A 21,750-nucleotide genomic window follows, 5' to 3' on the forward strand; every position below is an offset into this window, starting at 1 on the left:
GGTGGGAGTGTGTGCTTGTCCGTGTACACAAGCCCTCAACCATAAACACGACATCTTCCACCACACCATGATAGCCATGGGAAACCAAATCAGCACCTGCGTCTCAGAGAGGAACCCTGTGTAGCACGTACTATGTACATGGCGCCTTGCTATACTTAGTCGTCACTTTTCATTTCATGTACATCTTTTGACACTACCTTTAACCACCTGAATTCAAGTGAAGCTTCAGTGAGGCTAAGTTGACCAGCAGGGACGGCAGGGATTTTGTGCTGTGGTAATTGAAGCAGTGGGTGTTAGCATGAACTATGAAACATCGTCTTCACCGTGTAAACAGATCCGGGCGACAGGAAACTACAGGGGGTATATTTAGGGCTGATTATCACCTCCTGCCTTCTCACTGACCTGTTTTGACAGCAAGAAAACATATGTACATCCCATAAGGGCTTTTTACGTATATCTATTCAAGCTGAGAGGTGATGTCCTTGACTGCTCCTCCAGTTCTTTTCTTTGCCATGTTTTGACAGTTCCAAATTATTTATTAAATGTTCAGAGTGTTCCAACTTTAGTAAGATCAAGGTTCATTTTGACATTATTGCCAATGAATCCAAGAGTTTTACATCACTATGATATTGGTTCAAATCTCTGATTGGGCATGCCTGTGTGGAGTTTTCTCCCTGTGTGTGGGTTTTCTCCGGTCACACTCCAAAAACATGCATGTTATTTGGTGACTCTAAATTGTCCATAGGTTAGAATGTGGTTGCTGGCTCAGGGTGTACCCTTCACATTCATTCATTTTCTACACCACTTATCCTCACGAGGGTCGCGGGCATGCTGGAGCCTATCCCAGCTGTCTTTGGGCGAGAGGCGGGGTACACCCTGGACTGGTGGCCAGCCAATCACAGGGCACATATAGACAAACAACCATTCACACTCACATTCATACCTATGGACAATTTGGAGTCACCAATTAACCTAGCATGTTTTTGGAATGTGGGAGGAAACCGGAGTACCCAGAGAAAACCCATGCATACATGCATGGGGAGAACATGCAAACTCTGCACAGAGATGCCCTAGCAGGGAATCGAACCCGAGTATCCAAGCTGTGTGGCCTGTGCACTAACCATCACCGTGTTCACCGTGCAACCACCCCTCACATTCTTTTTTTATTTATGAGTTTAATAAAATACATATGAATCAAAATATATTGATATAATATTAATAAAAATACAATTCATACACTTCTGATTTTATTAAAATTCAATTGATTTTATTATTAATGCAGAATATTGATTCAATTGCATACATTACCTTGAGGTATTGTATATTCCAGTTTTTCAGTTTTTATTTATTATATGAGTAAAAGTTACACCCATTTAATTAAAATGTTATGTAATTTGATTTAATTGAATGTTTTTTTAAAAACATAAATTAAAAAAAAAATGAAATGTCTTTTTCACACAAGATAACATAACCTAGCCTTTTCTTAAATAAATATTACATCATGTTTCAGATCATGTCATTCACTATTTCAAACAAAATAAATGCACAATAATTAGCAGGAAACTGAAATAATCACGTGAGTACGAGTACTGTTTTGATTAATTGTCGGTTAATTTGTTTTGTTTTCACAAAGAACTGCATAATCAGTCTCCATCACACTTTGTAGTATCAGACATTCTGAGGAAGAACCTGTTTCATTTCTGGTGCAAATTCCGGTAAATATGTGGCTGGTGAGTCATAACAGAACCCCCACCCCTGGTGTCAATAATGAATGGTAGAGTCTCAGTTGTCAATTCTTCTGGTTTTACAAGAAAGTAGACTACACAGTAGCAAACATACAAAAATAATCCCATTTTTATTTATATTTTTCTATTTAAATCAGAATGTAAATGGTATGACCCATTTCCCTCTGAACTAGGAAGTGGCCATTAAAGGCTTCCACAATGATGCAGCACACACATGTGCAGCATACACAAAGACCTGCACCTGTGGGGTCATGGAGGGGGAGGTTGAAGGGTTGAGATGAGGGAACAAAGGTGTGAGAAGGAAGAGGAACGTGTGTACCCTAACACATCCGCCCAGGTGACCTATGTCATGGGCAACGCCAGGTGTACTTGGAATGTGGCGTCGTGTGAGGGATGGGATCCTCGCTAGGAGCACCTCTGCCTGCCCACTGTCACCCCACACTCGCCAGCTATTTATACCGCACTGTGGGAAAAGAACGACACCAGCACTCGCAAGGTTCCCGCAAAGTTCATAATCCCGACCCATGCCCCGGCATTCAAAACATGACTGCAACTTTTCAGTAAAAAAACAAAAAAACAAAAAAGTACCCAAGGCGACTACATGGTAACAGATTTGAGAATAACCATGCAGGATTTTCAACGTACGTACCTGAGCCAGACAGTGAGCACTCATGCATGCGAAGGTTTAATTAGCATGAAACGAGAAGTGCAAATATTTCTTTGTTTAAAAAAAAAAACGCCTGCAGGAAGGTTAAATGAACATGCTAACACATGCCAATATCATCAATAGGCCCAAACATTGTGCAGTTTGAAGACCTTAGCTCAGTATGCCATGCAAAGATCAAAAGTGATTATAACCATAGAATAGAACATACTGCGATGGAAGAAAAGTCCTCGTCTTGGTTCCTCAGTCCAATATGAGCACTGCAATGAATTCGATATGAATAACCTATGCAAATACTGTAAATGCAGATGCTAACATAACTAGCATGTACATATCTGAAAACAAGATGGCTAATGACTAGCATATTTTTGTTTATTAAGACTACATGTTTTATTGATTGTACAGTCTACTTGCAGAAGAGCTTAACAGGCAGTTGGCCACAGTTTGACACAGGAACAGATGAATTGTAATTCCATTGTTTCCTATGGGAACTACATGTTTATTGTATTGTAGTTGGTTCTGGATCAACTGGATCTGCCACACATTTAACCTCAATTATGGCTCTCCATTCATGCATTTAGGGTATCCCTTTCCTACGTCCCTCCCCACCCCCTGCCTCCTGTAAGTAATTTATCCGTAGAAGAGACCTAAAGTTACTATTGTGACCTCTCCCAGGGACCAAATGGACACATTCTGTTCCCTGGACATTTTTGGATGTAGGAAAAGGTTCCTGTCGTCTTCCACGCACGGTCACGCCGCTATTTCTTCCTTACATTAACACACATGCAGGGGCTAATGCCAAAACATAAACACGCAAAAGCACTGACACGCACTCTCCAGGCCTTCTTCCGTCATACGGTGGCGCGAGAGGTCAGACTAATCTGGCGTAGATGTTTACCACATGGACAGGGTGGGAAGAATGGACAATAAAAACACGCTGCAGCTTAACTAAATCACATCATCTGGTGACAATTTTGTCAACTAGAAAAGTGAGACGTGCTCTTGTTGGCTGCAGAGCAGTTTGCAGGGCATACGTGTAGCTCAGTATCACACTCTAAGTTGCAGAGTGCAAAGTGAGTGTGCGCCGTGTATCTCCTGGGGATAATTGTATCATAAATTCACAGGCTGCTAAAAGACAGGCATGGTAGGAATTTACACTTCAACCTTCTCTTTCTCACAGACTGCACACCAGTCTGTGTGTGTCTGTGTGCGTGTGGGCTCGTGTGTCACACAGGATGGTAATAATAAGCCAGCTGACAGACTGGAGTGAAAGGCAGTGAAAAAAAAGGTCCAGTCAAAATAAGTTCAATAAAATAAATAATAATGGGGTAAAAAATTATTTTTGAATTTATTTAAAAACACTATAAGTATCTATATAAAATAGCCATGAAATAATAGCTAATTTGACCGTCACGGTGAGCCAGGTAATATATGTCTATTATAATAACATATACAGTAAGCATGCTAAAATAAATAATATTGAAACAAAATAGCATAAAATAAAGGGATTATACAAAATAATAATGATAATAATATACCGTATTTTCTGGACTATAAGTCGCTCCGGAGTATAAGTCACACAAGGCCAAAAATGCACAATTAGGTAGAAAAAAACATACATAAGTCGCATTTTTTTGCAGGTAATTTGCAGACAAACTACTTGACAAAAACAGGCAAGTCACGAAAAATAAACATGAACAGTTTATGTTTTAAGTACACTAACTGTTTTGTTTTCTTCATCGCAGTAATACGAGTAGCCTCTGCTTCAGGCCCATCCTAACAAATTTCTCACTTACTCCAAACTTTCTCTCTGCTGCTCGATTACTGTTTTGAGCTGCGCTTGCAGCTTGTAGTCTGCGGAATAGTATTTTCTTTTGTTCTTTTGTTTCTTTTGTCTTTTTGTGTTTTCAATTGTCTTTGTAAGCTACTGTTTAAATATTGAATTGTTAAGGGATAGGAGATATTGTGCAAAAGTCTAGAGTGCCCTATTGTGGCTATCTGTGAAAGTATATATATATATTTTTTCATTTATAAGTTGCTCTGGAGTATAAGTTGCAGGAACAGCCAACCTATGAAAAAAAAGTGCGACTCATAGTCTGGAAAATACGATATGTATTTTTACAAAGTAAACTGTCAAATAAATACTATCAAACGTGATGCTATTAATACGATTAAATGTTTTATTCTTTGTGTAATAGTGTAAATAAAATCACTTTTTATTTGTTAGTTTGTTCTTGTCTGCATTTAAAAAAGAATTTACATACTCTATTTTATGACTATTTTACATAAAAATGTAATTACATTTCTGTCCCTCAGTGGGGACATGACAGAAAATAATTGAAAACCGCCGCCATATCCCGAGGTTTAATTTTTGCATGTCTTATTTTTATCCTTACATATTCCATGAACAATAATGAAAACATATGTGGGATAGGGATGTTGGGATGAGGATTGTTTAGGCTTTGATGGAGATGTGTGTGTGTTCTCCACTGAATGTCCTTCTAGTTATCTATGACATCAGCATGAGCTTTAAGCAAACATGCTGTGATGGGAAAAAAGATAATTTATCTGACTGCTTTTATTACAGTTAAAGATCTGCTGTTTATGTTTAATATAGTGGTGCAGACTTATGACAGCAAGGTGTGATGAGGTGATAAAGAGTACACAGACTGTAAGACAGACTGTAGAGCAGGTCCTGGCTTGTGTATTACACTACCCCCCTCCCCTCCCGCCATTTATCCTGTGAGAAGTTCCTTGTTCCCAGGACCCAGTGTGTGTACGTTTGGGGGGCAATAACTCACCAGGTCCCCTTCACTTCCTCTTTCGGTCCTCTGCCTGTTTTTTTTTTTATGATGCACTCCTCTGCCGCGCATCTGCCGTCTTCACAGCTTCCCACTGCTGCCATTGGATAGAAGCGAGCAGGAGGAGTATGGATGGAGCAAGGATGAGGTGGGAAGCTTTCTAAAACTCAAAGCCATCAGTGAGATCATAGAACATCTTATGTACAGTATATCTGTAATTTATCATTTCAGACTGGTAAACATCCTAACAAAATTAAAACAGCTAAAGTTGTCCCGATTTTTAAAAGTAAAACAATTTTCACAATTTTCTAAAATTTAGAAGACTCACAGATAGTCAATACGGATACAGAGCTAATATTTCAACCTCTGTGGCACTGATCGAAATTACTGAGGAAATGATCCATAGACCGCCATAGACCACAAAAAGTATGCAGTTGTAGTATTTATGGATTTGACAAAAGCCGTCGATACAATTAATCACAACATCCTAACAACAAAATTGGAAAGGTACGGAATCAGAGGATTAGTTTTGAATTGGGTCAAAAGCTACCTAGCTAACAGGAAGCAATATGTGAAAATAGGAGAATACACATCTCCAAGTTAACATATTACATGTGGAGTACCTCAGGGATCAATACTGGGACCAAAATTGTTCAACTTGAAAATGACAAAGTGATAAAAGATTTAAAGCAAATATTATTTGCAGATGATACTGCAGCCTTTTGTTCTGAAGAAAGGGCAGACTAAAAACGTAGATCATCCTTGAACATAAGTACAACTAAATTAATGCTATTCGGTTACAGCAGGAAAGATACGCAAAGAAAAATACAAATCGACAAATACAAATGAAAATATGAGCTGGGAATCTCATATAAAAACATACAACATATGGTAGAAAGAAATAACTCAATACTAGATAAAGCAACATTCAACCAAAGCAACCAAGAATCACTCCATACTTATTGCTGGTAATACCATAACTGACTTATTGTGTGCAAATATTGGGTAATTACTGTGTTGCAAAAAAATCAGTGAGGGTAATCCTTTAGGAATACAAGTAAACATACAAATACTCAATTTCTAAACCCAAATATAAACATTTGCTGATTTAGTAACAAACCTGTTACCTAAAAACGTCATAAAATATTACTCTACAAGAGAGGAGAAATATGATCTCAGGAAAAAACTAAATTTAAAACACTTCCATGGGAGAGCAATGTTAAAAATCCACAGTATTTCAGGATGTGGAATCAAATGAAATAAAAAAACTACAGAGATCCGTGACAAGAAACATCATTCTGCTGCTGGTGCCAGTTTGGCTTTTCAAAACAATATGCGTTCAAAAGAGTAAAACATTTGCATCTCAATAAAATCAAACCTCACAATCGTAATCAAAAAATCTGAACTATTCCTTGAATGTATCGTGAGATGTCCTAAAGTGATGCGGTTTCTATTGTAACAAAAGCATAGTATAGCATAAAGTAGGATAACAAAACTTATGGACAAGTATTCATTAATGGATATCATTTGTAATGTAATGCAACACAACATTTTTGGTGCATAGTGTTGCGAACTGGTATTAATGTACAGTGGAAATTTGTAACGTAACAATAACGTAGTATAGCATAATGTAGCATAGGAAGTGAAAGATTGATTCGATATGAGACAAATGCATGTTAGTTTGCAGGATTATGAAGATTAAGAAACTCTCATTCCCATTCAAGTCAGATTTAAGTGTAAACTATGATTATTTCTAGTTGCTAGAAAAAAATGTAAGTTCACCTCTCATCATGAGCAGAGTCAGGATTTTTGGCAGGTTAGAAAAAAATGCTGCATGCCTTCTAATCTGCATGTTTGACTTTTCCACTTTGAAGGTCACTGTCAAGGTCACGCTGTGGTGACATCCTGTGTCTTTAAGCACAAGCTTGTCTGTCTGTGGGCGGATGGACAGACTTCTGGTGGTGGTGCTTGTGTCTTTCACAGGAAATTTATCTTACAAGGCATTATGAGTGACTATCTTCTTGAGAAGTGAAAAATGAAAAAAAAGGAAGCACTGCCTAGCTTTATATATGTGTGTATATATATATATATATATATGTGTGTGCGTGTGTGTGTGTGTGTGTGTGTGTTTAGTACATGCGCTGTGTCGCTGACCCCCTGATCCTTCCAAGTATTTTAATCCAATCAGCATCGTTTTCACATGACTGTCACACACAGGCCGCTGCCATGGCAACCAGTCGAGAGGAAGGAAAGAACGAGAGGGGCTGCAATCACTGTGACATTTAAACACATACTGTATCTGTACACATATACAGCCATGTATACACCTATGTATATGCGATAGTTGACTACTACTTCCAAGTTTTGCCTGTTCGCTCCTCAAGTACACTTGAAGTAGTTTTAAAGAAACCAGAGTATATACTCACTTGCAGTCGAGACACCCGGGCTCATAAACACTGTCCTTCAGGTCACTTCTTCCACACCATACTCTTCCGAGAATTCCTTCATGGCCCTTGCCCTGCGGGAGCAGAAAAGGGCAGTGCCCCAAAACTGTTCCCATTCAAAAAAAGAACTGCTTCTTCTGTCATTTTTCATGCTAGCCATGCTATGCTGCGTACTAATTATGTTAGTATCTGTTTGGTAAATGCAAGTGGCATTTAATGCATCATATTCTATTTTAGCCATGATGCAATAAGTTCTATTTCTGATTCTATAGTTATCACGGCATCCTTGGCATCACGGGTTTCTTTTCTCAGAAAAAGCCAAAGCAAACCTAAACCACTGTGTTCTGACCAAAAAAATGCATTTCAAAACATTATTTCCAGCTGATGAGTCAGTAAATGCTCATGCTAACCAAATACATATAAATATAACACAAACTGAATAAGGTCAACTAAAATAGTTAATCCTTTAGTTGCTTACTGATCGGAAGTCTGACAAGATTCGTTTTAATTCTTAAGTTGTTTTTTTTGTATGCAGACTTTTGCAATTCCACAGCGTTCTGCAACAATGGCGAGCTGTGCTATTCAAAGGAAGGCATGGTTCTGATCATCAAAACCACTGCAGTGAAACAAAAGATCTCAAAGGCAGATAAAGTAGACAGAAGTGAGACATCATGAAAACCTACTTCCCCTCTCTGCAGAGGTGAAAAGTTGAGCCTGTGCCCTGTGGTTGATGATTTTTTGGCACACTTTTTACCTACTGCTGCTTCTCACTTGCCTTTTTTTTTTTTTTTACTTCTTCCTCCCCTTCTGGTATTACATGTTCTTCTTCATCAAGTTGGTTCTTGCTTGTAAATCTTATGTTCAGCATCTTTGGTGCTCTCGCAGGGGAAAATGCTGACAACTTTTAAAAAGCATAACCTAAGGTCAAGCTCGGGTTTATTGAGAAGCACGGGTTTTCACAGTGAACAGCATTCGAAGGGCGCCTCCTGTTGGCCAAAAATGGTCAAATAGTTCCTCTCTTTACATCTGTATTGAGTCACAGATTTTGTGTGACTACAAAAAGCTACGTTATTTTAATACATTATTTCATTACATAATGTGAGTTAATTTCAAACCTTCCAAAGCTATAAAGAGTGATCATGTAGGCCACACAGTCAGGAGATCAGAAAGACGTGGGTTCGATTCTCCACTTGGGTATCTCTGTGGGGAGTTTGCATGTTCTCCCTGTGCGTGGTTTTCCTCTACCTCTGATTTCCTCCCACGTTCCAAAAACATGTTAGTTTAATTGGCGACTCCAAATTGTCCATACGTATGAATGTGAGTGTGAATGGTTGTTTGTCTATACGATGATTTACAATTACAAAATAATAGCATTACAATGTTTTTATTTTTATATTTTTACATTTTTACAATTATTTTTCAGAACGACAATACTGTCATATTAGTTTGTATTATTACTGTAGATACTGTAGTAGCAGAGAGACATTCTTTTAAAATATCGCTAATATTAACATTTTTGGATTTACATTACATTTTATATTATTAGAGTTGCATATTAATGTTATTATAGCATTTTTGGTTTTATGTTTAAAAAGTACATTGTAACAAGTAATGTTTTGTCATTATTATTCATTTGTAATAACATAATTTTAATGAGAAGACATTTCCAAACACTAGTTTTCTTCAAGAGTGGAGAAAATAGAAATCTAAACGAAAAACAAACACAAAGTATTAAATACTACACGATATATGAAACGGTTTATTCCTATATTTTTTTGTAATATTTTGAAGCAAACTGCATAGTCAGATAACACTTTGTTGTAAAATAATAATATAATTTAGAACTTTATAAAACAACATGCAACCTTATGAAAAATTAAGTACATTTTCAAGAACTAAAAGTAAACTTGAATGGAACTTTTGACAGATTGGAGTCGTTTGCGCTGTGCAAACCATTTTATTCACTGATGGCAGACAGAAACAGAAAAAAAAGAGCTGGTTTGTGTCTTGTTTGCAGCTCTGCTGCTCAGCCTGAAGCCACTTTTACATTTACATGAGTAAACTTTGTACAAGATAAAAGGAGCCCCCACATACGGCATATATTATTATTATCTTTTTTTATTATGCTTTGTTTTTATGTGCTTGCCATATAGAGGTGCAAGGGATACTTAGAAATGTCACTATGGCGAAAAAACAATCTGCCACAAACAATCTTTAAAATAAAAAAACACCTAAATTAAACTGTTGTGGGCTGATTAATGGTATGTCAGTCAAATTGTGACTATAATAAATGTCAATACCCACTCTGGATATTCTAGTGCGGGTAACGCTATACAGTATTTAAGGTGATTACTGAGCAGCCCCTGTAAAGGTGTGGAAACTTACAGCAAAAGTCCCGTCATTTTTCCTCTACATTTGCACGCAATTGCCCTCAAAATGCCGTTGAGTTTCCTCACTGAGGGCAATTAATTATGAAAGTGTAATTCAATACGCGATCATCTGCATACAACAAAACGGGAGGTAATGTTGTTTGAAAACTCATGTTAAGGATGCTGTTTTTAGTCAAAGGTGGGGTTTTTTGTAGTGTCTGTAGACCCGATGCAGCCTCACTTGCATACTTCCTTCCCTTAAGCTTTCAGAGCCACCAGAAGCGCACGTAGACGATGAACATGATGAAAAAGACACCACCGGCGGCCAGCTTGGCGTAAGTGGAGCGGGTGTTCAGGTACTTGGCGTCGCTGCGGTACTTCTTGGACAGGCTGGCCAAGTTGCTGGCCTTGGAGTCTAGTGCTGAAGCAGGAGAATGTGACAAGTTAATTAATGTGAAAAACTCCTTTTTAACTTAAATAATGCTTAGGAGTGCCGGAGAAAGTGGAGATGAAAACATAGCTCTCGTTAACCACATGGTCATTTGTTACCAATTATATTGTGCAACACAACAGCAACAGAACCAATGTTGTAGTGGCGCTAGGCGCAAGGTGCTCAGACAGCATGAATTCATTTTAAACAACTGCATGGCAAGAGTTTCATACCAACAGCTGAGTTGTAATATTTTAAGGCACATGCAGAGGTAGATAAAGCTGCTGGATGCTGAAAACTCATGATACTTCAAAGGCAGTTTCATACAAATAAAAAATAAATCCATGGGAGGTTACCTAATATTAAATGCAATATTTTTGTTAATTATATTAAAATATATTTCAAGAAAAAAGTGCATCTTAGCTTTTAGCGTATTACAGTCATCCCTCGTTTATAGCAGTGAATTGGTTCCAGACCCGACCACAATAAATGAATTTGGGGGATATAGGATTCAATTTTAAGAAATTGAATATTTTCATGGTTGGAGCACAGAAAACCTGTTCATGACTTTATAAATATGTTTTTTTTTTTACATTATTAGAACCCTGTAGATATGACGACATGAAATAACAGCCATATAGTCACTTGATGCAATTATTTGTTTTACAACACATTGCACAACTCTAATGCTGCAGTAACTTGAGACTGCCGCGAGCTAGCGAACTAAAAAGTTAGCCTCAAATTTATTAGCCAAAAACCTACCACTTCCACATGGAATCGGAGAATCCATTACATTCTATCATGTTGGACATGCCATGGCTAACTCCATGACTTCAGGCAGTGTTAAGGTAATATAATGTAAGGTAAGGTAAAGTCTCATCAATGTTTTGTATCATTATGGCTGCCTAGTGACAAGGATACTACATCCATCCATTTTCTATCGTTACTAGGGTCGCGGGGGGGACATTGTGCGAGAGGCGGGGCATACCCTGGACTGGTCGCCAGCCAATAGCAGCAAAATACTACATATTAAATGTATTTCAAAATGTTGTGACCAAGTCTGTCAATCGATTAAAATATTTAATCAGGGTTAATCATATTTGATCCAAAGTTAATAATCCAAATCCAAATTAATCACAGATTGAAATAAGTTTTTTTAATCTCTAATAAGTAGGGATGTAAATCCATTTGTGGTAAACAATTCGATATGCATCTAGATAAACAGGTTAAGATACAATTCAAAAAGCATTCATGTAAAACATGGCAACTGCGTGGATGTAGCTCAACTTCCTGTATAGCCATGACGTCAACCAGTGCACTCAATTTTGACTAATTTGCTTCAAGATGCGATTAATAAAGTTCACACAAGCGACAGAATTGACATATCGACCAGCCAAATGACTGCACGAACAGGATGCAGGACAGAAAGACACTACATTCTGACTGAGGGAAATTAGGTACGTCTTACCGGAGAGGGCCTCTCCTCTCTGCAGCACCTCTTCAATGTTGGCCACCATGATCCTCTGCACATCCTGCAGCTCCGTGTTGATGCTGCCCAGATTCCTTCTGGCTCGGCTGTCTATGTAAGCCTTCTTGGTTTTTTGAATGTAGGTATCTAGTCAAGGGAGAAGATCCAGATTGTGAGACAATTAGCAGAAATTACCACATTGACCGGAATACAACATGACCCCTGTAGTCTGGCATGCCCAAAACACCTCCAGGAGGCATCCGGACTAGATGGATGCCCGAGCCACATCAACTGGCTCCTCTCAATGTGAAAGAACAGCTCTAATCTGAGCTCGTCCCAGCCAGATGACCAAGCTCCTCACCGTGTCTATTAACGCGAGTATGGCCCCCTATGGAGGAAACTCATTTCGGCCTCTTGTTTACACAATCTCTTTCTTTCAGGCAGGACCCAAAGCTCATGACCATAGGTGACAGTGGGAACATAGATTGACCGGTAAATTGAAAGCTTTGTCTTCCAGCTTAGCACTGGCATTACTGCTGATGCTCAACTGTGAACAAAACCAGAAGATAGCCTTGCTAGACATGAAATAACACCCCTATAGTCACCTTTACACTCATATTACCCAATATAGTAAACAATAAGCCATTTAAGACAGAAATAAGTCTTGTGTTTATTACAATAAATATGGTCCACTCAGGGGGACCTGAGTGAGGTGAGGACAGGAAGTGACATCAAGGGTTCTTCAGAGTTTAATTTCAGCTTTGTGAGTGATGGCATCAACAGTCGCCCATGTTTTTATTGTTACTGTTGTGAGATAATTTAAAACTGCAATAAAGGCCTGTTGCTCCAGTAATAAAGTCTGGTCCTTGTATCTCGAACATTACAGTAAAATCACCGAGAAGTGGTGACCAGTGTAGAATACTACATCTCATCACTGTCTTTGAATGCATCTATTGAATGTCTTATAGCTATATTTTACTTCATTTAGCTATTTTTAGGATTGGAATGCTTAATTTAGACAAAAAATACGGAATGTTTGCTTAAATATACATACAGTATGTTTGGACTAACAATAGGCTGTACTCCACCACGAAACAGAATAATTTGTTTTTGAATCACATCACACGATGTCACAAGGAACGACTATTATGTGTTTTTATTCCTTTTTGGAAAAAGGCTTTGAAGTTATTATTTAATGCATACTTTTATATCATTTAAAAAATATATTTGCAGAATTTACAGATTTATTCATTTGTTTTTCAACATTTTATAACTAATTTGAGAGCAAAATAATAACCTATGCTATATTGTATAAATGGCATCCAATGCTACATGGTAAAATGAACGGGTGCTGCCCTCTGCTGGCTTCCCCTTGTACAGCACATATGTATAATCTTGTATCCCTCATTCTGTACTAGGTACTAGCTGTGCGTCTAATTGATGTTGTGGACCGGACAGTGTTCCATATTCATATTTCAGCCCAATAAAGTGCATACAGAATAAGTAAAGTAAAGCCTTCTGCTTACCAAACTCAATAAAGGAGTAAGGTCTGGATACGATGGGCACTTTCTTCCCGTGCTGCTCGTGAAACTCAGCCTGCAGGTCCTCCAGGTAAGCAAAGGCCAGCTTCTTGGGAAAGCTAGCTTCGCACAACACAAGGTAGCACACTCCTTTCTCGATAAAATAGCTGCAGAGGAGACGAGAAGATAAAGTAACTACGACTGATGACGGCCACATACATCCAATGTTTGTCACTCACTGAAACGACATAGAGCCCGCCTCTAAAGTGCAACGTGTGGGACTCTGTTCGTTGAGTTTTCTGAAAAGCTGCTTGGCTTGACTCTGGTACTGCTGCAGGTCCCGGCCCAACTTAAAACACAAAAACAAGGAGATGGTTATCAGAACACATCAAAATACAAACAGTAAACATGTCTGTAACCACAAAACACATCAGGGTGACATGTGAAGACTAATGATGGTGAATGTAGTGTATAAAGTACTTTTTAGCCACTAAAAAGGGTTGTGTTGGCATGTCGCAACATTGTAGCATCACATCAACAGTGCACATAAACACAACAAACCTTTTCACTTCCCTTGATTGAGAGCAAGAAAAGCAAGGAGAGAATGTTAAAAGAATGTTAGATTAAGATTGATGTCACAGAGAAATGGATGACAATACATCTCTTTTTTAAATATATTTTTATACCATTGATAAATACCATGGGTTATGCATAATAAAGCTGCCAATGCCGTTTAATTTTCTTACTAGAAGGGAGCTATATATAATGCCTGGGAGACACTTGTATTACTGTACTAATGAAAAGGAGACAGGCCTGCATCAAGAGGACAACATGCAACATTAGAGAATAGTGTTCTCCACATCGGTCCAATATAACATTTATTCACTGTACTGCACTTACCAAACTAGAGAGGCGTCTGTATACATTAATTACACGCATGCCAGTACTGTGTAGAGAAATGGATAAGTAACCAAAATAAAGATGGACGTGTAACCTGCTCGTCCTCCTGCATCGATGCGGCCAGCGGCAGGCCGTCAGCCAGCCGGGCGATCATGGTCAGCAGCACCATCTCTGCCCACCGATGATATTTATAAAAGAAATGCTGGAGGTTAGTAAACGGACAGCCTGGAGACAGACAAGACTGACGCTGAGCTGGCCGGAAGAGCGTCAGCTTTTTGTGTACGTCGACTTGATTATTCCGTCACTTCGCTACCCGGAACCTTTGCAACCGTTTGGAACAAAAAAGGTTCCGTCCCGTTTTTCATGTTGGCTGTGTCCAATTTAAGGTTCTTTCGAACAAAGCCAGATGTTCGGAGCCACCTCCTCCAGCCACGACCAACCTTGTAAATCTAGACGGTCTAGCCTAAGGACTAGACTTCCCCTGAAAAGAATGGAAATAAACTGATATGGCCAGGAAAGCCCGCCATGATGGTGTGCAAGCGATGTGGGCGTGGCGAGGCGGACAACAGCTTCCAGTGTGGTGACTATACCGCCACACTGAGAATGTGCGTTGACTTGGATGAAATGGGATGAATTAATGAAATACTTATATTGTATGGGTAACTATCTGGAACTATTTACACAATGCTACATTCATTTCAATAATGCCATTTTCAATACATTGATATACTATAGCCTAAATCATCATTATCATCACTCACTCATAAATTCAACTTATCACGCAGATATATATATATATATACATACAGTACACACTTTGTGAGTCTTGGCAACTGTTTTGTTTGTTTACAACAAGCTATATATATATATACACAAACAACATTTTAATGACACATACCTGTCTGTTTTTAGGGAACTTGAAAAATTACGAAACTGGTCTATTAGACCGTCTATTATTATTATTATTGTCTATAACCGTCTATTAGAGCAATTAATGGCTGAGTAGTGTGTCGAGGACACGTTTACATTGTAACGTGGACTTTCTAATTTGGACAAACTGTTGCCAACTTTTCAGTAAGAAAAGTAGCTACTAGCTGTTATAGAAGTCGGCATCTGACGTCATTGTCTAATTTGTATATTATTTACACATGATGTTGTACAATGTTAATGCGGTAGGGAATAAGCATAACCTCCTAGGAGAGACAAAAAAGTGAGTAAATTGCCTTAATTAAAATGGCAATTGAGAACCTTTTTTAATTAACACAATTTAGATTAAATTGTGTTTAATTCTATGGCTTACATTAACATGACTCAGTGTAGTATAAAACAACTCCCATTTACGTATTTATTTTAAAGCTACATGTGGTCTTCAGGTACAAAGTAGACCACCCCCCACACCCAACCCCAAAACATCTTTTGATTAAACCTTTTTTCTTTGTTTTTTTCTTTTGATGTTCCCGAGATTAACTAAACTAAAGATAAGTGTGTTATAGACTGTATGTAGTTTGTCATTATCATAAAAACCTTTATGAAGTGTATAGGAAATGTTTTATAACCTTGCTAAATGTCATACAAGCCTAAAACGAGAAGTCAACCACCGCATAATAAAAGGTAAGAGATGTTTGCAGAGCAACACTGTCACTTAGTGGTATTTCACAGGTATTGCCCAGAGGGCAGTGTAGAGTAGTGCATTTGTGTATATGAAATGTCATGACATTTGCTGAAGCCTTATGTGATGGTTTGAAGTTAAAAGTTTTTGTCCACTTTTTTGATGCTTGATAAGACATTCCAGATAGTTCCAGGTTGTAGTATAATGTAGTATAATGATGCCATACTTTCACTATATGCGTTACATTAACGCCCAGTTTGGACTTTTAGGAAAAACAATCAGACTGCACTTCCGGAATAACAAACAAAAAACAGACTGTGTACATATATTTATACTGTTTATTCTGTATATTTTGTATTTTTCATTCTTTTTTAATAGATGTGTCTGCACCTACTATACCAAAACAAATTCCTAGTATGTGTTTGATCATACCTGGCAATAAACCCTTTTCTGATTCTGATGTGCAATAAAAAAACACAAGAAAGAAAGGTGACGAAAGCCCTTTGTTTGTCCCAAAAGGAGTGTAAATGAATTATTAGCCTTTTATACATCAATTCACAGATACAGTACATAAATGTTTAAGAATGGTAGGACCCTATGGGTGTACAGGGAAGAGGTGCTGATACTTCTGCTTGATGGACAGAGCGTGTTCTTTAGTGCACGGCATCACAGGGAGACGAGGGGGGCCAAGGTGCAAGCCGGACACCTCCATCATCAGTTGCTTGTTCACACCCACATCGAATCCTACCAATGAGGAAAAACTAATCAGAAACGGACGGCCCAGAGAGGACTATTTGTATTGAATTTGGTGAAAGCACACTCACCGACTTTAATGGCAAAGCTGATGAGTTCTTGCATCTTGAACTGCACAAAAAAAACAATAAAGAATCGGTGATGATATTTGGAATGGAGAAAAGTGGGACAGAAAAAAAATGTGATAGCTACCTGAATGCTTCTAGCTTGTGCAAGGTTTCCGTTCTCAAATTCAGACACCAGCTGGTTCATGTGACTTCCCAGATAGTTGTACGTGCTGCGGGCAGATAAATAAATATGAATGACAATTGTTTGCCAATACAGTTTTTAGTGAGCAGGCTACTTCCTGCTTCATGGTACATTATGTTGCTTTGGATGTTTAAATTATTCTGCACCAATATTTAACATGCTTTGTCAGTCCGTAAACGACACAACACATTAAGAAAATTTGTTTGATTTATGTAAACCTGCTAACTAACCAACTGACAATATCACCCTGGCTACTTCCTGTTTCATGGAGGATGACATTGGATGTTACGATGCGACGATATTAGACAGATGAAAGATTGATCAACACCAAAATTGTATGGAGTCTTCCCTAGTCCATGGGCTACTACTCTGTAAAATTTCAAGAAAACTGGCATGGCCATTTTTCTATAATCCTGCTCCCTAGCCAACAAACAATATCACTCAGGCTAGTTCCTGGTTCAGTGAAGAATAACATGCTATGATGCAACGTAACTATAAAGACGGATGATGGACGTACACCAAAACTTTATGGCTTCTTCTTTGGCCTGTGAGTTAACCCTCTATAAAGTTTTAAACCCACTAGTTGGTTTTATTGGGATTTAACAATGCCAGCCAGACTATGCACCTTTATACAGATCTGCACCAATGAGTAATGTTTGCCATTTTTTCGTTTTTGTAATCCATCTATCAAACCAGAACAAAAACACCAACCTGCCAACTGCTCCGTGGGCACCCAACACGAGGGCTGCCAACAGTTGCTAGAAAAGAAAAAGTGTTAAGTGACATAGCAGTGGCGATCACAGGTCAAAGCTGAGTATATCCTCATGCAGCATAAGCACCAAACCTCATCCACGCCGTACAGGATGGACCAGTGGGGCTGAATATGGCTGATGCATTGGCCCAAGTCCATTAGGTCACTTCCTGAGAACTTCACACCCCTGAAGGAGGGGATGAGGGTCTCGATTCCTTCTAGCAAATCTCTGGCAGGTACTTATGGACAGCAATAAAAGGAGTAAGTACAACGTGCTTTGCCAATTTGGAACGCAATCATTAATGACACTGACCAGTAACACCAGTAAGAGCTGGAATATGGTAATAATAGAAGGGCACATTAGGGGCGACGGAAGCCACTGCCTGGAGGTACATCCTCAGTGCCTCTGAGATGACACAAGCATGTCATTCTTCAGTTTTAAACAACGTAACCATGGAGAGATATGTTTTTCCTCCCACTTCTTAAATACATCACATACCTGCAGAGCGTGGTTTCAAGAAGGAGGGCGCAATGACGGCGATCCCATCAGCACTGATCTCTACTGCATGGCGAGCCTGGACAAATCATAATCAAGTCAATAACTACAGCATAACTCATAACATAACACCCATAACATCATGCCTTGTGTTAATTAGAGTAATGTGCCGTATAATTGGCAACACACACAACACTTTCATAGTGTTTTTTGTTAAACTAAATAATTTTAGAGTTAATTTTTAAGCTACAGTACTAGAACCATTAGTTGGACACTTACCATGTTTATTTGTATGTTTACACCTGTTTATTTGTAGGGGCACCCAATAGCTGTGCTTTGAGGATTAGTCGATGACGGCCAAAATCGAATAAATCAGATTCAACTATGAAAATAATCTGCATTGTGTCACTACAAATAAGAACTCACCAGCTCCTGGGAATCTTTCAGACTCGTGCAGCCGACGTGTACGATCACCTGATCCATTCTATACAAGAAAACATACAGTAAGCAACACTACACTGTAGACTTCAACGTATTTGTTTTTATGTATGTATTACAGTTTTGCATTAAGGGCAAGTGTGGTTGCGCCCCACTAGTTTCTAGTTATGCTATTCTTTTGTACCAATATATACTCCATGAACTTTCAGTGTGTTTTGGTACCTATAGGAACTGCTGAAAGAAATATAGGAATTCCGTATGATGACTTACTTTCCCTTAGCTTTCCGACACCAGTCCTCTGCCAGTAACTTCCTCTCTGCAACGCTGAGAGACATGCCCTCTCCTGTGGTGCCATTTACTGTGAGCAAGCAGGGTCTTGTTACATTTTTTTAAATAACATTAGGGGGAGAATTCAAGAACACATTTCAACAAGCGCAAAGTGGCTTTCAAGAGCAAAACATTATCCAGTGGTCAATGATGAACCTAGTTTATTACATTTATATGCCATCAGCAACAAAGAATATGTTTTCAAGTTCCCATGAAAACACCAGCACAACTCACTGAAAGAAGGAAGTTTTAGGGTAAGTGACATTTAACCGGAATCACATTTGACCTAAGGAAAAGCTGACTGGTCTTTTTCTATCCGGACGTTAGGTTTCAACTCTGTTTCTTCATGTTTACTGTTATGACACATTTTGTTCCAGTGTCAGGAAGACTGCAAGATGACAGTCAGCATCTTTGTCAGGGATTATTGGGCCTGTTGTGAAATCATTCAAACCCGCAGTAAAAGCTGGTTGTTCTGGTGATCAAGTTCAGATCAAATGTAATTTAAATGTTGTGTTTGCAAATAAAATATTCCGTAAAACATATCGACAGCAAGGGCCGTGTGGTTAGCGCGCAGACCTCACAGCTAGGAGACCATGGTTCAATTCCACCCTCGGCCATCTTTGTGTGGAGTTTGCATGTTCTCCCCGTGCATGCGTGGGTTTTCTCCGGGTACTCCGGTTTCCTCCCACCTTCCAAAAAACATGCTAGGTTAATTGGCGACTCCAAATTGTCCATAGGTATGAATGTGAGTGTGAATGGTTGTTTGTCTATATGTGCCCTGTGATTGGCTGGCGACCAGTCCAGGGTGTACCCCGCCTCTCGCCTGAAAACAGCTGGGATAGGCTCCAGCATTCCTGCAAACCTCAAGAGGATAAGCATTATAGAAAATGGATGGATGGATGGATATCTACAGCAAGTTACATCAGCTTGGTCTTACAGCCGTACCGCAGGGGTAGAGTTGTACTTCAATTCCGATATTAATGCCAACATCAGATTTCTTTCTTCACATGTAAATTGTATTTGATGATTACATTATGTATTTTCAAGTGACATCTGATATCACTGCGGTTACATCTGTTGTACATATGTACACAAGCTGCACCGATGTAAAGCAACATGGAAGTTAACAATACCAATAACACAAACTTTAAATGTAACTTTAAATGGTCTGTACACCAGTAACTAGCCATATTATGACATTATTTAATTATTTTACAGGACTGATTGTTGGATTTTGATTACATCAGGCTCTGTGAATCGACCAGCATTATTGATGCTTTGGACTATCTGTGGTTGTGTAAATAAAGGCCCCCCTCCTGCGGCTACTACTTGAGGAGTTACGGTACCCTAGGTGAGCGTCTTATAGTCCAGAGTGCTTTTATGTTGTTCAACAGATCTCCCAACAGGAAAACAGGTTATGTTAATAAGGTTAGCACAGGCTGACAGAGGTATGCACAAGGACAAAGTACTGAAAAGAAGAATCCACTTGGAAAACTCACCAAATATGCTATTTACATCTTGCTTCTCTGTCAAGTAGTCAATATAAGGTCCAATCTCTGATAGGTTGACCTCACTGTTTTGGGGGAAACAAATACACTGTAGCCCTCGATATTTAGCAACATGACACTACAAGAATTTACCCGAGTTTCAGGTACAGGCAAATTAAAATGAGCACCTTAACTTTCAAAACCATGCAGATGCTTGATTTGTCTGCTTTCCCTCTTATTTAGTCATCTGCCTGTATCTGAATAGGCATTTCCCTATCTTGCAAGAGGAAATCAAGTTTTACTCTATCACTGTACTATAAACACTGTATGATATGTGTACAACTAAAAAGAAAATGGAAAGAAGTTACGTACCCTTGGGAGTTGAATGGAGTGAATGTAGCCGCAACAAGCCCAGTCAATTTTTTCCCAGCCGTTTGAGCCATAATAGCTGACTGGTCCATTGCACAATAGCATGTAAAACATAACAATATATGAATGAATACATATAAAACTGCACTGATTATCTTGTATTTAAAGCCACCGTTTATTTTGCAGGGTGCATCAACACGCTACAAAAAAGTAGGCTAAAATGACTGATGAAGTCTGTAAGCAAGATGACAGGAAACACTATGCAAATGAGAAATTCCGTCGAAAAGAGTAAAACATTATTTCGTTTCAGATGCTGATTACGTATCAAAACTCACCCTTTCCCTGTGAGCTCACGCCAATTTTACTTTTGGGGAAGTCGCGTCAGGATTTTAAGCATGGTTTAACTTGCTGGCTTGTTTTCTACTGGTTGGTGTCAGTCAGTCAGTGGGTTTGTGATGATCCGGTCACATGACAGCGTCACGTTCAAGGCTTCACGGGAAATGGAGTTTATTATTTTAGAAAAATAATCAAGCACTCATGTTAGCAGATCAAAATCACGGATTTTTAATAGTTTACAGACTATTATGATGTAACTATTTCAACAAACACATTTTCCCACGTGTCCACAGTCAACGTAAAAATGTTATATTCACCCTTCTCTCTACCACCACAGAATGTATTGTTAAACCGATCGAACACATTAGAGCTGCATTTATGGTGTGAATATACATGCTTGATTTTATTGTTAACGTACTTTTCAACGTATTTTTGCCTTAAACTGGACGTAGGTATAATCTGGCAACTGGTATTCGCAGGTACTTGTCTGTGTGTGTTCATGTTTTTTAGTTAATATGCCGTGTTTCACTGTCACTTTCTTGAGGATTTACCACAACAATTTTCAAGGCGTCGGTATACCTCGGGGTGTCGGCA

At 38.7% G+C, this 21,750-nt stretch overlaps 2 protein-coding genes across 4 annotated transcripts; both read right to left on the reverse strand.

The window, feature by feature from the left end:
• Positions 1 to 9,591: 9,591 nt before the first annotated feature.
• sec22bb (SEC22 homolog B, vesicle trafficking protein b) lies at positions 9,592 to 14,745 on the reverse strand. The gene is made up of 5 exons (XM_058073266.2): positions 14,436 to 14,745; positions 13,681 to 13,790; positions 13,448 to 13,608; positions 11,922 to 12,068; positions 9,592 to 10,444 (listed from the first exon to the last, which is right to left on the reverse strand). The coding sequence occupies exons 1-5, from the start codon at positions 14,508 to 14,510 to the stop codon at positions 10,290 to 10,292; spliced, it is 648 nt and encodes a 215-aa protein (XP_057929249.1). The 5' UTR covers positions 14,511 to 14,745; the 3' UTR covers positions 9,592 to 10,289.
• A 1,507-nt stretch (positions 14,746 to 16,252) lies between these two features.
• On the reverse strand, positions 16,253 to 21,315 carry npl (N-acetylneuraminate pyruvate lyase (dihydrodipicolinate synthase)). Of its 3 annotated transcripts, XM_058073657.2 has the most exons (12): positions 21,156 to 21,315; positions 20,824 to 20,903; positions 20,464 to 20,537; positions 18,908 to 18,995; positions 18,626 to 18,683; positions 18,203 to 18,278; positions 18,017 to 18,109; positions 17,797 to 17,942; positions 17,664 to 17,710; positions 16,896 to 16,980; positions 16,775 to 16,814; positions 16,253 to 16,694 (listed from the first exon to the last, which is right to left on the reverse strand). In XM_058073657.2, the coding sequence occupies exons 2-12, from the start codon at positions 20,892 to 20,894 to the stop codon at positions 16,546 to 16,548; spliced, it is 927 nt and encodes a 308-aa protein (XP_057929640.2). In that variant the 5' UTR covers positions 20,895 to 20,903; positions 21,156 to 21,315; the 3' UTR covers positions 16,253 to 16,545. The 3 variants fall into 3 exon arrangements, with proteins under 3 accessions (XP_057929640.2, XP_078646009.1, XP_078646008.1); XM_078789883.1 differs by lacking the exon at positions 20,464 to 20,537 and having other exon boundaries at positions 16,254 to 16,694; positions 21,156 to 21,302; XM_078789882.1 differs by lacking the exons at positions 20,464 to 20,537; positions 20,824 to 20,903; positions 21,156 to 21,315 and adding an exon at positions 19,541 to 20,457 and having other exon boundaries at positions 16,254 to 16,694.
• Between the last annotated feature and the right edge of the window lie 435 nt (positions 21,316 to 21,750).

This window comes from Doryrhamphus excisus, linkage group LG4 (genome assembly GCF_037039965.1).
Source record: "Doryrhamphus excisus strain RoL-2023G ecotype Guam linkage group LG4, RoL_Dexc_Guam_v1.1, whole genome shotgun sequence".
Lineage (NCBI taxonomy): Eukaryota > Metazoa > Chordata > Actinopteri > Syngnathiformes > Syngnathidae > Doryrhamphus > Doryrhamphus excisus.

Bases quoted from the DNA above. Each gene is read 5' to 3' on its own strand.
- sec22bb (XM_058073266.2), bottom strand. From the start codon at position 14,510: ATGGTGCTGCTGACCATGATCGCCCGGCTGGCTGACGGCCTGCCGCTG. The intron at 13,791-14,435 runs GTTACACGTCCA...TTGTGTTTTAAG, and splicing joins CGATGCAGGAGGACGAGCAG to TTGGGCCGGGACCTGCAGCA. The intron at 13,609-13,680 runs GTGAGTGACAAA...TCTCCTCTGCAG, and splicing joins GCGGGCTCTATGTCGTTTCA to CTATTTTATCGAGAAAGGAG.
- npl (XM_058073657.2), bottom strand. From the start codon at position 20,894: ATGGCTCAAACGGCTGGGAAAAAATTGACTGGGCTTGTTGCGGCTACA. The intron at 18,110-18,202 runs GTATGTGATGTA...GTGTCATCTCAG, and splicing joins CTTGAAACCACGCTCTGCAG to AGGCACTGAGGATGTACCTC. The intron at 17,943-18,016 runs GTCAGTGTCATT...GCTGTCCATAAG, and splicing joins AGCTCTTACTGGTGTTACTG to TACCTGCCAGAGATTTGCTA.